We start from the raw sequence: 14489 nt of genomic DNA, 5'->3' as shown, positions 1-14489 counted from the left end.
TGTATGGTAAAATAGAGGGAAAAGTATTGCGTTTTGAAGGCTCGTGATGTGTAGGGGAGGGGTAGGAAGGGACAGCATGATGATCTTCATAGTATTGGAAGACACAATTTTGAATGCAAGGATTTAGGGAGTAAATATGTGAGTTGGATTGTTGAAGCCAGTGGGTGGAAAGGCTACACTGCTTAAGAAGAAATGACAAAGAAGCAGGACAGAGTCAACTTATAATGAAGTGATTTGTATATCTCTAGGATTCTGGTTGAAGGAAAATATTTTAAAAGCTAATGAAGGAAAGCTTCAGTGCTGTTTACAGAAAATTATATGGCTTCAGTAACTGAAGGTGCTTTGACGCTAACTACAGCATAGTGAATTGACTGAAGCGCACAGATATTTCTTTCTTTCTGAAAACTATGATCTAGGAAGTTCTTGTTCAGTATTAAGAATAATTCAAGGCATATGAGTATTCCTCATAGATGGTTCTCATTCCTCATGAGGAGAATTGCAATGTTCTTTGGGTAGCTTTGAATTTATGCTTGTTTCTGTGTAAGCACTTTCAAGTACTCTTGAAGAAAAAAGATATTTCCAGGAATCTTCTGAATACTTTTGCTTTCAATACTAATTATAAGCCACACAACTCTTGTTATCACTGCTTGTTATCACAGCAATTTAAGTTTGATAAAGTACTGTGAATTAACTTGAACAGTATAATTCTTAGAAAGCAAAAAAAGCTTCCTAGAATTCTCTGAGGCATTTAAGAGAACACTACTTAGAAGTGTCTGTTAATGGAAGCTGCTTCGTGGTTTTCCTTGTGCTAAGTAAGAAATAACTCCCATCTATGGAAATTCAAAAATAAATATTAATATTCCTGTAAATAGGAATTATGCCCTCTTTGGGGGCTGGGGTGGGGTGTCTTTCTCATCAGCATGAACTCCTCAAATGCTCTCTTTCATTAGAAACTGTTGTCAGTGCTCCTTCCCTTGATCACATTGCCTCAGAATTTTTAGAATTTATTAGCGTTCTTATTCCATAGCTACTTACTTCAGGGGCCTCCATGGTGGCACTGCTGCTGCTTAATCTCCAGAAGGTGTTTTCTGCTGACAGTTCCAGAGGTATAGTGATTCAGTTATGAGCGTTTCGTGATGTGATTTCAAAAAAGTTGTCAACAAATTGTTTCTTCAACAATTGAAGTCGTCCCATACTTTATTTATATCCATAGCTCTTACTTGTTAGAGTAACCATACATACCGCTTACCTCTTTAGATTCTCTTCTTATTTTACTGTAGAAAGTTCCTCTAAGTGACATTTCATTTTCTTGTAAGGACTTTAGGAAGAACTTTCAAAAGTAGGATACCTCTCAAGAGTTTTCAGCAGCTCATCTCAAAGTCCAGCCAGCCAGCCTCTTTGACTTAAGATGTTAAATGTTAGCAAATGTTAGTTTGTAAGGCTGCTTTCTGAAACAGTCTGCTGGTGCCTGATCAAGCGTTCTGTCCAGAATCAGATGTTCTTTTGAATTTGTGATAGTCCGATTGCGGTCTGCAGCTTTTACTTTTGGTTTAGTCCTAAAAATGGTATTGCTTGCCAGTCACCTAGAGTAATGCAAGCTCATTTATGTGCTTCTTTGGGAAGTAGTGGATAGAATGGGTCTTGAACTCTGCATTTTGGAGTACATAGCAGAGATTTTTGAGAGGTCTTGAACTACCTCTGAGGATGCCGTTTGTCAGGAGTATAAGAAGATATTGGGATGTCTCCCTGCACATTGTTATTTCTTTGCAAATAGTATGTGTATATAGAGGAATCAACACAAAGTATATCTCCTCTTAACGCATTAGTTCTTTAGGGAAGATAGCCGTTCATATTTGTTCCTTTTTAACCAAAGTTTGTGAAAATATATTCTTAGAAAACAGGGGTCAGCTGAAAACAGCTCTATTGTTACATTGTGGTCTGAAAGTGTTAGAAAGTACCCAGCTCCCATACTTTTGGATTTATATGGTTATGGCTAGGAGATTGAGGGCTATCAGTGTTATAGGAAGCATGGAGTCCCTTTTCATCTATGCTGAGTTTGTTTTTTTGCAAAGGCTAAAATTCTAATTTTCTTTCCTGCTCCTGTAGATTATTCTGCAGTAAATATCATTATATGATTTGAGATGAATGGCATTGATTTCGTAGGGAATGCATGCAAGGAAAATTAACACCGTTTTGCAAGACAAAAGTTGCAGAAAAAGCACTCTCGCCTAATTATTCTTTGTTTCCTTACCTTACAATCTTCTAGAGTTTCTATTACAGGGATAAAAGGCTAGTGGTAGCAGAATACTTTTAATACAGCTTGATAACTTTTCAGAGCTGCAGGGTTCATGATTCTTGCCTGTGTTTCACTTGCATTAAAACTAATCAATTGGGTAGTTAATATTTCTGATTATTGTGAAGCCCTTGTAAAATAGTCTTATGCTGTGATGTGGAGAGAGAGAGAGAGAGGGAGGGAAGAAAGAGGAACTGTATCAGTGTCTTTCTGCTGTAATCCGTGTGTTCTCCTATGACAGAGGACCAGGTGAAAAGTAGCGTAACAATTGGCATAAATGTGGTAATGAACGTTCTCAGTAGCACACTTGTGCATCTAGGTTTGGAAAAAACTGTAATGAGATCTCTTGCACAAGTTGTGGGCTCTTATGTGACTGTACTGAATATAATGTATGATGTACTGTAAAGAGTGTGTAATCATGATGGCTGCCTTTCTGTCTCTTGCCTCAGTAGATGTCTGAGAGGCAGCTGACTGTAGTGTGGTGACAGATTGCTTAAAGAGCTTAAATAGAATGCTTTCTTTTTCTTATGCAGAACAGCATATTCCCACATTGCACTGAGTAATGTTTAGGGGCCCACAAACCAAATGAGAAGATTTGAAAAATACTGTTCTGTATGCTGCAACCTCAGATGGAGATACGGCTCTGCCTGCTTGATACTGTTTCCACCATGGTTCGTGCCAGCTCAGGACCTGGATAGGATTTTTTTGATTCAGCTGCTCAGAAGAAAGCTGAAAGGTCTTGAATGGATATTCAGCTCTGCCTTGATTTCTAGACAATATAGAAAAATTTGAATGGGATAAAAACTTTTGAGTAGTTCCTGATTTAAGATTTAATTCTATATTGATAATTCTCTATCCTTGAAGAAAATTAAATCTTTGTAAACTGAATGAGCCAGTCTAGGCCTAAAAAGATGAATAACTTTGTCACCATTGACTCTTTTAAGTAGAGAATAGAATAAAAAATAAATTGCTAATTCTTAAATAGTAGGGCTGTGGATGCATAGCAAAATGCTGTAAGTTTCAGGGCAGTGTGAGGAATATGGATACCAAGCCACTGTTTTCAACAGGTCTTTTTAATACACAGCTTTATCAGACTTGCTAGATTACTTATGGGTTACTAGGAACCTTCTTGAGCTTGTCTGTCGTCAACCAATCGTCATGATCAGAGCAACATCTTTTGTGCACTTTCCTTTAATTTTGCTGCATGAAGTTTGTTCAGTGAGTGTCAGTGGTTTTATTCCTAAGGAGACAAAGGCTTTATATGTGACTTTTCATGAATGGAATAAAATGTTGTGGTCTCTGAGAGACTTGTGACTTTCCTGTACGGAAATTTTTCTCATGATAAAAGCAAGACAAGTACTGATTTTTTTATTTTTTTTTCCATGTAGTTAGTGTCAGAAAAATCATCACTTCCTCCTGTTTGACAATTCTTAAAAAAAAAATACATTTTTGTTCTTCATCTGATGCATTTTGAGTACACTTTTAAACTCTTCATCAGGATAATTCTGCCTACAACAAACAAAATGCTGATTGGCCATAAAGACTTCTAATTGCTTACCCTAGTAAGGATGTGTCTGACTTTTCCAAAGTGCTCAGTGAGGCTTTCTAATTATAATACTCTGGTATTCTAAACTTAAATCATTTTAAAATTGTTATTTTCACTATAGCTCTGGTAGATCTGTACTGTTAATCTGTTGATTAGATGGTATCTTGGTCTTGATTTTTCACAGAAGATGAAGTATGACTTGATAGTGGGCTGCTTGCATTTCACGTGCCTGGAGAAATCTCTCACTTATTTTGTTAAAGTATGTTCATATTAAATTATTCTTATGCTTTTATTCCCCTCCCCTGTCTAGGAGGGAAAGGAGGTTGAGGAATAAGTGAGTAAAGGCAGGCCAAGTAATGGCTGCTCCCTGAATTAAAACACTTTTGGGCTTAACTATTGGGTTAACAAAAATGCAAAGATGTTACTCTTCTTGATTGAATTTAGAGACTTTTAAACCCAACATAATGATTTTTTTTCTTAAAACGTCCAGTAGAAGAAACTGCTTTATAATCTGTTTAACTAAGGAAATTCACAGTGCATTTGAATGTGATCTCTACAAACTTGAGATCTCCCATTAGAAAATGCCTCTACTCTTATTCATGAAGTAGTGTTAGTGTTATATTTTTGCTAGATATCCTCGACAGTGTTTACTCAGACCTTCTTAGTCTGTTCATTCTGGAGTACAATTTCTTCCTCTCCCTCTTGCCCCCAACACTGAATAATAATATTCACCTATTAAGATTTCAGCAGCTTACCAAATTCACCCACTCTCATGTCAAATCATGGAAGAGTCAATTACACAGCTTTCCTCTTTTCATCCCTCTTTTACCAAAAGTTTTTGCAAGCATCACCAACATGACAGGCAGAGCACTTATGTCTCTAGCTTCTCAGTAACCGTAGTTGTTCTGCCTTTAAAAATAGGGAGGAGAGAAGGGGTTTTCTTGAAAGTGATTTAGGTTGTTTTTTTCCGAAACTTTCCTGCAAGCTGGGAGTTCCCTGGGCACTGCAGCTATTCCATGAATTTGATGCTTTTACGGTAAACCAGCAGTCAATTTACAGAATTCCTATGTAGGAAGCTATTTAAACAAATGTACATACTATAGCGTTAGCAAATGAAAAATCATTTTCTATACTGAAAAAACAGAATTCTTGTAGTTGCAGAGGATTATAAATGATGTTTTTCAAAAACGGGCTAATGAAACAATTGTTCCTTGTCACTTTATCTATTTTTTTTTTTATATACCATATGTCATTAATGTCTAAATCAAAACAGGAATATCAGTTTCACAGAGCAGCTGTAGAAAGCTTTTTGGGACTAGCACAGCTTCTGGAATCCTTTGCCCTGGTGTGAACCTCTAGAGAGGGATGAAAGGATGAAGTTCTTAGAGAATGCTGTCTTGCATCAAGTTAGTGTTAGATGATCCAGCAAATTAAAGCTCAAAAAACCCCAGTGTTTTCTCTCAAACTTTTATACATCATAACTTTTCTGATTGACTCTAGTCATTCCACTGTTTCAAGTCCAAAGTGCAAGGGCCTCTGAAGGTTGGTTATTTAGTTATATGTAAAGAGTACAGGTCTAGTAGATACAATCAGACTTAAAATAGTAATGAAAAAAATCCCACAATTGACAGCTTTTTGCTTAAACAGCTCTGTAATCATTTGCTTTTGTCACAAGATGTATAATTGTATCAATGGAATAAACTCTCTACTGGTTCTACTTAGTTGAAAATAAATGGCCCATGTTTCAACTTTTTCTGTTCTTTTTAATTAACTTTTGAATTTGCAATGTTTTCTCATTTTAAAAAGTAGACTTATTGCATGTCAGCAAATTCAGGGGTTATAAAAGTGGGTATATATTTGCAAGATTATGTTAAAACACTTTGCACTGAGTGCAGCAGTATTTTAATATTCAGTTTTCTTAATTTCTCAAGGCAATCAGAGTTTTCTTTATGCTCCGTTCACTGTCACTGCATCTGCGAGACGAGCCAGAAACTCAGTTACCACTAACAAGGGAGGAAGATCTAATAAAGACAGATGATGTTCTTGACTTGAGTAAGTAGTCCTCCCAGTCTCTCAAATGTTAAATGACATGGAAAACTGCAAGCTTTCCCTTTTTTAAAAAAACAAAAGGGGGGGGCTGGAAATAGTTTTTATCATGCTTGTGTAATTGACGATTTTATTAGGTTTATCTTCTACTGGATTTGGAAGCACTTTTTGCAAGTGATTGGGGAGGTATGGCTGTAACTGTTTTAAGTATCACAAGGTTTAAATATTAGCAGGTAAAGGATTCTGAATCCTTCATGTGGTTTCCCGGTGGAAATTTGTTTTAAATTCAGATCCTAGGAGGATTTCTTCTATTCTAATTTCATCTTTCATCTATTCAAAATACACTGATATTCTTAAATCACACAGGAACTTTAAGGGACTGGAATTAAATTACTTGACAGCAACGCTGTGGTCTATTTTTTTCTCCTCCATAGTACTTTTTCTATACATCAGTTCTGTCATTTTAAAGCTGGCATATGCAAACTTTTTCCCCCTTAGTTGAACAGCATACTGAGCTATTCCCAAGGGGAATCGGCCAGTAATATCCAGAATGACCTTGTGATATTAAATAATACTTATTATTAAGCACAGGCAAAGTGTCATCTTTCTGCAGCATCATAGTGTATTGTTTAGACTGCACAGTCCATACTGAAGTAGTATAAAAAAAAAAAAAAGCTGGAAGGAATATTATCTTGAGCAATACTATTTGTCTCCAAATTCAAGAAGCCTGTGTTCACTGAACAACCAAATGTAACAGCTCTAGAGGGCCATACATGTTACTTAATGGTAGTGGGTTTTTGGCTAAGTTGGGTTGTCTCCTGCTAGAGTAACTCTGGCTGTTAATCGTAAAATTGTACTTCTGTTGTCTTCAAAACTGGCACAGCGTGAGAAGTAGTAACTTGTCATGTTTCAAGTTAATCTTATGGTAGTACGAGGCACTTATTTTAAACCTTTAAATAAAAAGTAAGTTGAAGAAATGTGCTTCAGCATACTGGTGTTAGTTGATTAGCATTAAGTGCTTGTCTAACTTGTGTTCAGGCAGTTACCTTATTAAGAACTTATGGGTAGCATTCTTAGCTTTGGGGAGCATATGATTACTAAAATAGAGTGTATTTATTTACCAGATTTTTAATTTTCGGATGTTTCTTACAAGAGGAAGGAGGAAAAAAAAAACCCAAAAGATTCCATTTGACACTTGAGCCTTTAAATATTGTGACTCTGTACTTAAGTGCTTCTTGATCCTACTCAGGTTAGAAGAATGATTGCCTTAGTAGATATGATGGGATTATGTCCAGTATCTGAGACCTTTTTTGCGTATCTCAAGTCTGTCAAGAATATTAATTACCTGAGTGAATGGCAACTTTGAAGTCAAATGAGCTAAGCAAATAATCTGTGAAACCACTGTTGCTTTCCAGTAGCTTAATGGATAAAAGCATATAACAGTTTTTGGGTAAAAACGTAGAAATAGGATCTGGTATTAGTATTCAGCTCATGCTAGTGTTAAGATTATTTGCCTAGACCAAGATGTGTTTCTTGCACAAATTCAATGGAGTCTGAAATGAAATTTAAGATTTTAATTTTTTTTAAGATAAACCTAATAAATATATGTTCTAAAAAATTATTGTTGCTTTAATAATTTTTTAAAATGTATTTAAATATCTGCATACAAAAATGAGACCATGTAGGATATTGCCTTTGGCATAAGCTCCAGGCAGGAAAATGTTTTGGGGTTAAATTCATTTATTTGCAAATGTGGAAAGAATGCTGTGGAAGCAGTGAACTGAACTTTTTATAGGTAAAAATGTACAAGCTATAGATGCTGAACATGCTTTTATTAAGTAAATGTGAGCATTAGGCTACGGTAAAATCTACAGGGATAAGTTCAAGAGATGAGAAGGTATCAGTCCAGTGTTTGCGTCTTTGGTGGCTACGCAGCCAGTGGTGTGGAAGCGTGATATATAGTCATCTCAATTCCTGCTTTCTTTATGTTTAAGAAAACATGTAGAGGAAATGAGTCTTAAAATGTGTTCTTCAGTAGTTGTGTGTTTTCGTCTTTGCACTGGCATTGTTTTGGCTTGATGAATTGTTCAGAATGAACAATGCAACCTCACCCCTTTTAGCCTTTCTCCTTAAGGTATTATAATATAAATGCCCACCTTATCTTTCTCAACAGATTGAAATTTACCTATGTGCCTAGTTACAAAATGGCATAACAGCTTGTAGAGGATTTATATAATTTGTGGTCCTGACAGCAAACAAACGTTTTCAGAAGCTTTAGGCTATCCTTAAAATAGTTAAAAGGGTATGCATTTTTACTCTCTCTTGTTAAATATCAGCTGTTGGTTCTGAGTCTTTACTCTTACACAAACTTTGAAATCTGTGTCTTCTATCCAAGAGATTTTAGTTTTAGTTTCGAAACTTTTTTTGTTCCTTATTTTTTAGAAAAAAAAATTCTGAACTTTTCCAGAGAAAATATGAACAGCACCTGATATTGTTGATCAGAATACGTGATTATTAGTTGTTAAATAAGAAATGAAGTCCATGGTTGAATTACTCTTGACTCTAAAGGAATAGTAGTACAGAATTAAGTCAGTTTCCTGTTTCTAATGAATTACAGATTTATTGTAATAGTGACTGTCTTTCAGAGTGAAGTGAAATAATGAATCAGCTTCTACTGCAAAAACTATTGTTCATAAGTTAACTGGAAACATGATTATGAGGCAGTTGCTAGTTTTTAAGAACATATGGAACAAAAAGTAAATCAAATTGAAACACTATTTCCAAATGTTGTTTGCTAGGTCCCTTCCTCCCTGTAAAAGAACATTGTTTTTGCTGATCTCTTAGTCTGGAGAACTGATTGTTCTCAGTATGCAATTTAATGGACTACACTGCAGGTATTGTGCAATTCATTGCAGATATCTGTTTATGACACTTCATTTCTAAGGCAGTTGCTTATGCAAAATATGAGGTCTCCTTTTCTTGGAACATGTAATTTAGATTGCAGATTACTCATTCTTCATTCTGCTGTATATGATTGCTTGTAATTCTGATTACAGGCTTGAAAGTAATGCCAGTTTAATTGCTAAAGTAAAGTTAACTGCTCTTTATATTTAATGGTGTCCAGAACAGTCTGTTGTTTGAACGCAGGCTGTCAGACATAAATGGTTAAAAGAGTTAAGCGTGGGTATATGTGTATATATGTATTATGTAAATACAACTGTCAGCCTGAAAAGTATCTTTATTTGCTTAAATTTGAATCAAATATTCTAAAATTTAAAAAAGTAATGCATATCATAAATTTTTAAGAAGTTGTATAAACTAAAGTGGTACTGTTGATTTTGATTAAATCTGAAAGACTGTTATTCTAAACTAACTTGCTGTCTGTTAAGGAATTCATAAACCTTAACTATATAGTCCTTAACTGAAAATGTTCGTTTGTACTGACCAACATGGAAGACTAAAGCAACAATGGTATTTGAACTGCTTGTCTGCGTGCTTACATGTGTGTACATGGAACTATTGTTTATAAATACTAGCATGCATTCATAAGCATGTGTCTCTGTACATGCATATGCATACACAAAAAATATATGTATTCCACTACCTTACCTGCAAAACACGGTTGCCATTTTTGGGTACATTTTTGAGAACTGAAGTGTTATTCTAAGGTACAGAACTGAGAAGAACAAAAAAAAAATGAAAAAAATCTCCATGTTATTAGACCTCAACACTTTAAAAAGGTATCTCAGCAGAGCAAGCAAAATACATTTGCATGCTTTAACATGCAGGAACTCCTCCTGTGAGAGTCTGTTCTTTCCTGCTGCAGTTTATTAATCTGTAATCTGATGAGATTTCACAGTATTTTTATTAGATTCTAACACAGTTTCCTTTTATAATTTAATATTTCTCTGAACAAGCAGAAGTGACTTTTTTAGATGCTTCACAAGTTCCCTGCTGTCCTAAGGCTAGAAGCAAACGGTTGAGCTGTAAGAAAGGTTTGTTAAAAGTCCTTGCCGCTGAAAATGTGCGAACTACTTTACTACCCTCTCTTTAAACTTCATACAATGCTAAGCTAAATTTAAGCAGTCTCTGTGTCATATGAAAGCATCTGTATTGTCCAGTATGTGTTCCCACTATCTTTTTTTAAAAGAACAGAAATAGCTACTTCTGTATGCTAGCTGATAGCTGTGCCAAGGAACCTAGTTTCTAGTAAGGAATGAAACCATTGGCAAGGCAGAAACGTAATTTACCAGTCCAAAAACTGCAAAAAGGGCAAAAAAGGCGAAAAAAAGAGGCAGTGAAGTTAGTGTTTCAGATGGTTTTTATATTTTTCAGGATCTATATGGCTGAGGTATTGAACATAAATTGTCACTGCAACGGGCCTAAGACTGATGAAGAGGGCAAGTGTGATGTGTTGAGGAGACACGGATTTAATCATGCTCTAATCCTGCCTTGTCTCTTTTGACCAGCTGGAGATGAGTTGCCACACTAATGTGGTGTGACAGACTAGAATGAATAACCATTGACTAAAACTTGTGGAGGGATTTCTCTGTATTCCTGAGCCCGACTTAAGGCTGTGTTACCTTTATGTATTTGACTTGCAAAGTTTGTTAGCTATTTTCTGACTCATTTTGCCTTCAATGATGTAAAGCTTGGAACAGAAACACACTTTGCTCCCTTTTATCTGATGACTCACGTTTTAAGTTTCAGAGGATTATTTTATTTTTTCCAACACTGTAAACATAAGCTCAAGTTCAAAGTAAAAAATTAAAGTTAAAATTAATTTTTTGAGATAAGAAAGAGTATTTGGATTCTCTTCTGAGTCACTACTAAGCTATTTGAGAAGGTAAATGGCAGTATTTCAGGTAAATACCAACACTGAGATTGACTGAGTGTGTATTTAGCTTTGACTGGTATTCAAAGGACAGGAAATATTTTTCTTTGTTGCTGTTTTTAAGTTTTTTGCTTGTTTTTCCTTCTTGGATGGCTGCTTAGCTGTGCTGTTCTGCTTTCTTAATGAAAGTTTGCAGAGATGCCCGCATAACTGTAGTACATCCCAGGAATGAACTGAGCTCGTTTCATAGGAACTAACCTATTTTACGTCATTCCTAGAGTATTGGCTGGTAGTCCCCTCAACTGCTTTGCTAAATTATAATCTTCCAGTGCCCTTCTTTAGAAGGGCCAGTAGACTCTTTCCTTTAGGAATAAGGTTGAAAATCTTAAGCTATGAAATGTATCTATCGTTTTTAGTGATTTCTAGTGTTGTCTTTTTAATCAGTAGTCTATTCTACAGTGAATATTTTACTGTTATCAAGATTATAATAGTAGCAATGCAGAGTTCCTAAGTACATATTTATTATCTGACACGTTGGAAGAGCATTCAAGAGGTCTTGCAACTGCAGTGCGAAACTGAGCAAGACTCAAAAATGTGAAGTAGTGCTTAAATGTCACCTGCAAATAAGTATCCTCCCTATACTCACTTTAAGTTTTTGTAAAACAATTTGAATGAAGCGTGGTTAACTAGAAATGACTGTACTTGCCATAGGTAATTTTTTGATTACAAAACCAGGAACTTACTGAAATGAACAAATTTAATTTTTTTGTACTCATGCTATTTGAGATAGCGGATTCTTCCTTCTATAAAGGAGAAAAACAAATTCTCATTAGTATAGATTTCAGCAACTGAGTCTATCTTTACAGAAGAAACCATTCTAAATTGCTCCTCCTGGAAGTAGGGGTATTACTCAAAAGTAGACAGAACAGATGTTATGCTTCCTATCTGCCCCATTGTGTGGCACTGCCATTAGCATATTTTGGAAAAATGAGTCTTTTCCAGCTTAATGTATTTTAAAGTTTTGTGGCTGTTTACTTAAGCTGTTTTTGTTTTGTTTTATTTTTTAATTAAAAAACTAGATGCGTTGCGACCCTTGCTTTATTTGCCAGGTAGGTGAATGTATTTTTCACGTATTTTTAGCTACAGAACCAGTTTTCAGTATGAGATAAAACAGAAGCCAAAAGATTGATAGGACTTTGAAAATGTCTGTGTACATATCCATACATACATATACATGTATGTATATTCCTTGGACAGAGAGGAAGCTCTATCTATAGGGTGTACCAGAGTTAAGCCTGAACCTTTTGAAGAAATGTTTCTGTAGCTCCAGAGAGATGCTGAGAGAGATGCTGTTTACTAATGCTAATAGCAATATTTATAAACAGTATGAACGGTGGTAAGAAAGTGTTACTCAGTTAAACAGTATCACAGTACATCAATAGTATTTCTTATCTATTGCTGATGTTACATATTTTAAGTTTAAATGCAAGGTATTCACATAATGTTGGCAGTTGGCTGCCAGCAGTATATTCATGTTAAGTGCACTGTTTCCTGATATCTTCACTAAAGATTTCAGTGTTTATGTTGGGACCGCAATGTGTACTTACAGCTATAGATTTTTCAGAACTTTTCTCTGCATGTGCTCCAGCATTTACTCGAAAACAAGAAATTGTCCAGAGGTAACACTTAGAGAGGTTCAGTTAAACAGATGACTTGCTCCATTATCAGTGAGTGAGAACAGTCTGTATCCAGAGAGAAGAGTAAATAATAATCATTCTGGCATCTCAAGATTTTTGAATAGAGTTCCAGCCTGTTTCAAGAAAATCGAGCTAAATCAGAAAAGGCTGTAAAAATCCTCCCTTTGTTGTCTTTTCTCATGTTCTGTCTTTCAGAGACAGAATCCGTTGTGAACAGCCAGTGCATGATGGCCTTTTGTATATCAGCTTCAGAAGACTCTTCCTTTCTGGTTAGCTAGAAAGGCACAGGTTTAATCAAATCAAGTTGTGACAGGCGTTAAACCTATTGTAAAGAAGTGGCAGTGGTGTTTATCTCCATGAAGCAGGATCATGTTTCCTGGGAGGGAGCTTCCCTTGTCAGTAAATGACTGAAATAGCACTATTCAGCACAGATACAGATGTTTAGACCTGGTCCTCACAGTAAACAGATACTATTTGATTTTAATGGGTCACTTGTTGAGTATCCAGGATTGATTTTTCTTTTTTTAACAGTCTTCCTTGGGACGATTACTACCCCAACACTCCCTTCTCCTCTCTGTCTCCAGTGTTGCACACTCGTTGCTCAGTGTCATCAGAGGCAGTGCCCACAGTGAAAGCCTGTTCATGCTGTTTCATGATTTTTTTTTTATTTATACTCTTTATTAATCACACTGTTTCACAATTTATTTTATTATCATTCATAAGGCTACTGTCAATTACTCTGTATTCATGGGGCCTTTGAGTGAAGTTGCCCTGTTACATGTGCATCAGCTTATGTATTTTCGTTGGTAGCACTTCCTAAACTGCTTATCACTGCTATTGTTATCCAAGCTACCTAAATTGAGGTAGTACAGCAATTAACTTGCATGGTAGCATGAAGATACAGCCTCCAGTTCAAGCCTTTTCATTGCCCAAGAACAAGAGACGAGGGAATACCAGCATTTCAGCATAAAGCATATAGGATAAATGCTGTCATATAGGTGCCATATCTTGTAGAGTGATTTAGTGCTTGACAGAACATGGCCAAAAAATTTAAAATTATATGTACCTTTTTTTAACTATAATATTACTATGTGTGGGTATCTTGCTCTAATTTCCCTCAATCTACATAGTTTCAGTACTTTTTAAAGTTTTCTGAACATAAGGATGCCTACAGTGGTTATACTGATTCGTACCCATATAGTGTCAAGAAGGAATAGAGATTAACAAAATGCAGTATTGATTTCAGCTACTTTTTGATTTTTTTCAGAAATCCCACAAAATTCATTCTATCAAAATGGCTTTCAGTTTTTACCTGAATGTGATGTTAGGTCTCAAATGTATTCCCTGGTATGTCAAGGCACACTGGCCATAGAGGTGAAGCTCTGTAATATTAAATGAAAAATGGCAGTGCTCTACGGAAGCTTGGTGGGAAAGGTTAAAGTTCTTTTTATAAAGAAGCATTTTAATATTTTGATACACGTATATTCAATGTTAACCGTAGTTGAAAGGTTCTTAGCACTGTATATGACTGTAGATTTAGAAATGAGTCAGGTGTTCCACAGAATTTATTTTAGATTGCTGGGTATGTTGCCATCAGAATGGTGTGTACTGTTACTTTTCAGTATAGTTTTTTACTGTAAACAGTTTTGAAGCCGTTGCACTTTATATGAAAACTGCCTGCCTTAGTCTGTCTGCAGCGTTTGCAGGTGTCTCATGTAGGTGGCTGCTTTAATCTTGCACAGCAGCTAACCTTTCATGTGAAGTTCACTGTCAGCTCAAATTGACAGTCTTAGTGCTTTGATCTTCGTTTCAGGCTGTTGGTTCTGTTAATGACGACGTTTTAAATGCCATGGCCAGCAAGTAAATGATAATAAGCTTAAAGCTTTTTTTTAACTAAAAAAAGTTAACATGGTAGTTAAGTCTCCTTAACCACTCTGCCAAATGTACACTTTTTGTAAAGGCTGTCATACTAAACAATTTTTTTTAAAGATTTGTGAATATTTATCACAACATAGTTGAGGTTGGGTGGGACCTCTGGAGGTCATCTAGTCTACCCTTCCTCCCCCCTGCTCA

The 14489-nt window shown here is 35.7% G+C and overlaps 1 protein-coding gene across 10 annotated transcripts in view; it reads left to right on the top strand.

Moving 5' to 3' along the window:
- Window positions 1–14489, top strand: part of CLEC16A (C-type lectin domain containing 16A) — a 96968-nt gene that overhangs the window by 41886 nt on the left and 40593 nt on the right. For all 10 annotated transcript variants that reach the window (XR_011134752.1, XR_011134751.1, XM_068908890.1 and 7 more), the window contains one exon: window positions 5771–5891. Coding sequence is in view for 8 of the 10 variants with exons in the window: in XM_068908890.1 (XP_068764991.1) it covers window positions 5771–5891 (121 nt within the window). In the remaining 2 variants the exon portion in view is untranslated. The remainder of the gene's footprint in view (window positions 1–5770; window positions 5892–14489) is intronic.

The sequence above is a fragment of the Struthio camelus genome, chromosome 15, assembly GCF_040807025.1.
Source record: "Struthio camelus isolate bStrCam1 chromosome 15, bStrCam1.hap1, whole genome shotgun sequence".
NCBI classification, from domain to species: domain Eukaryota; kingdom Metazoa; phylum Chordata; class Aves; order Struthioniformes; family Struthionidae; genus Struthio; species Struthio camelus.
This window is presented reverse-complemented; position numbering and strand designations above follow the sequence as displayed.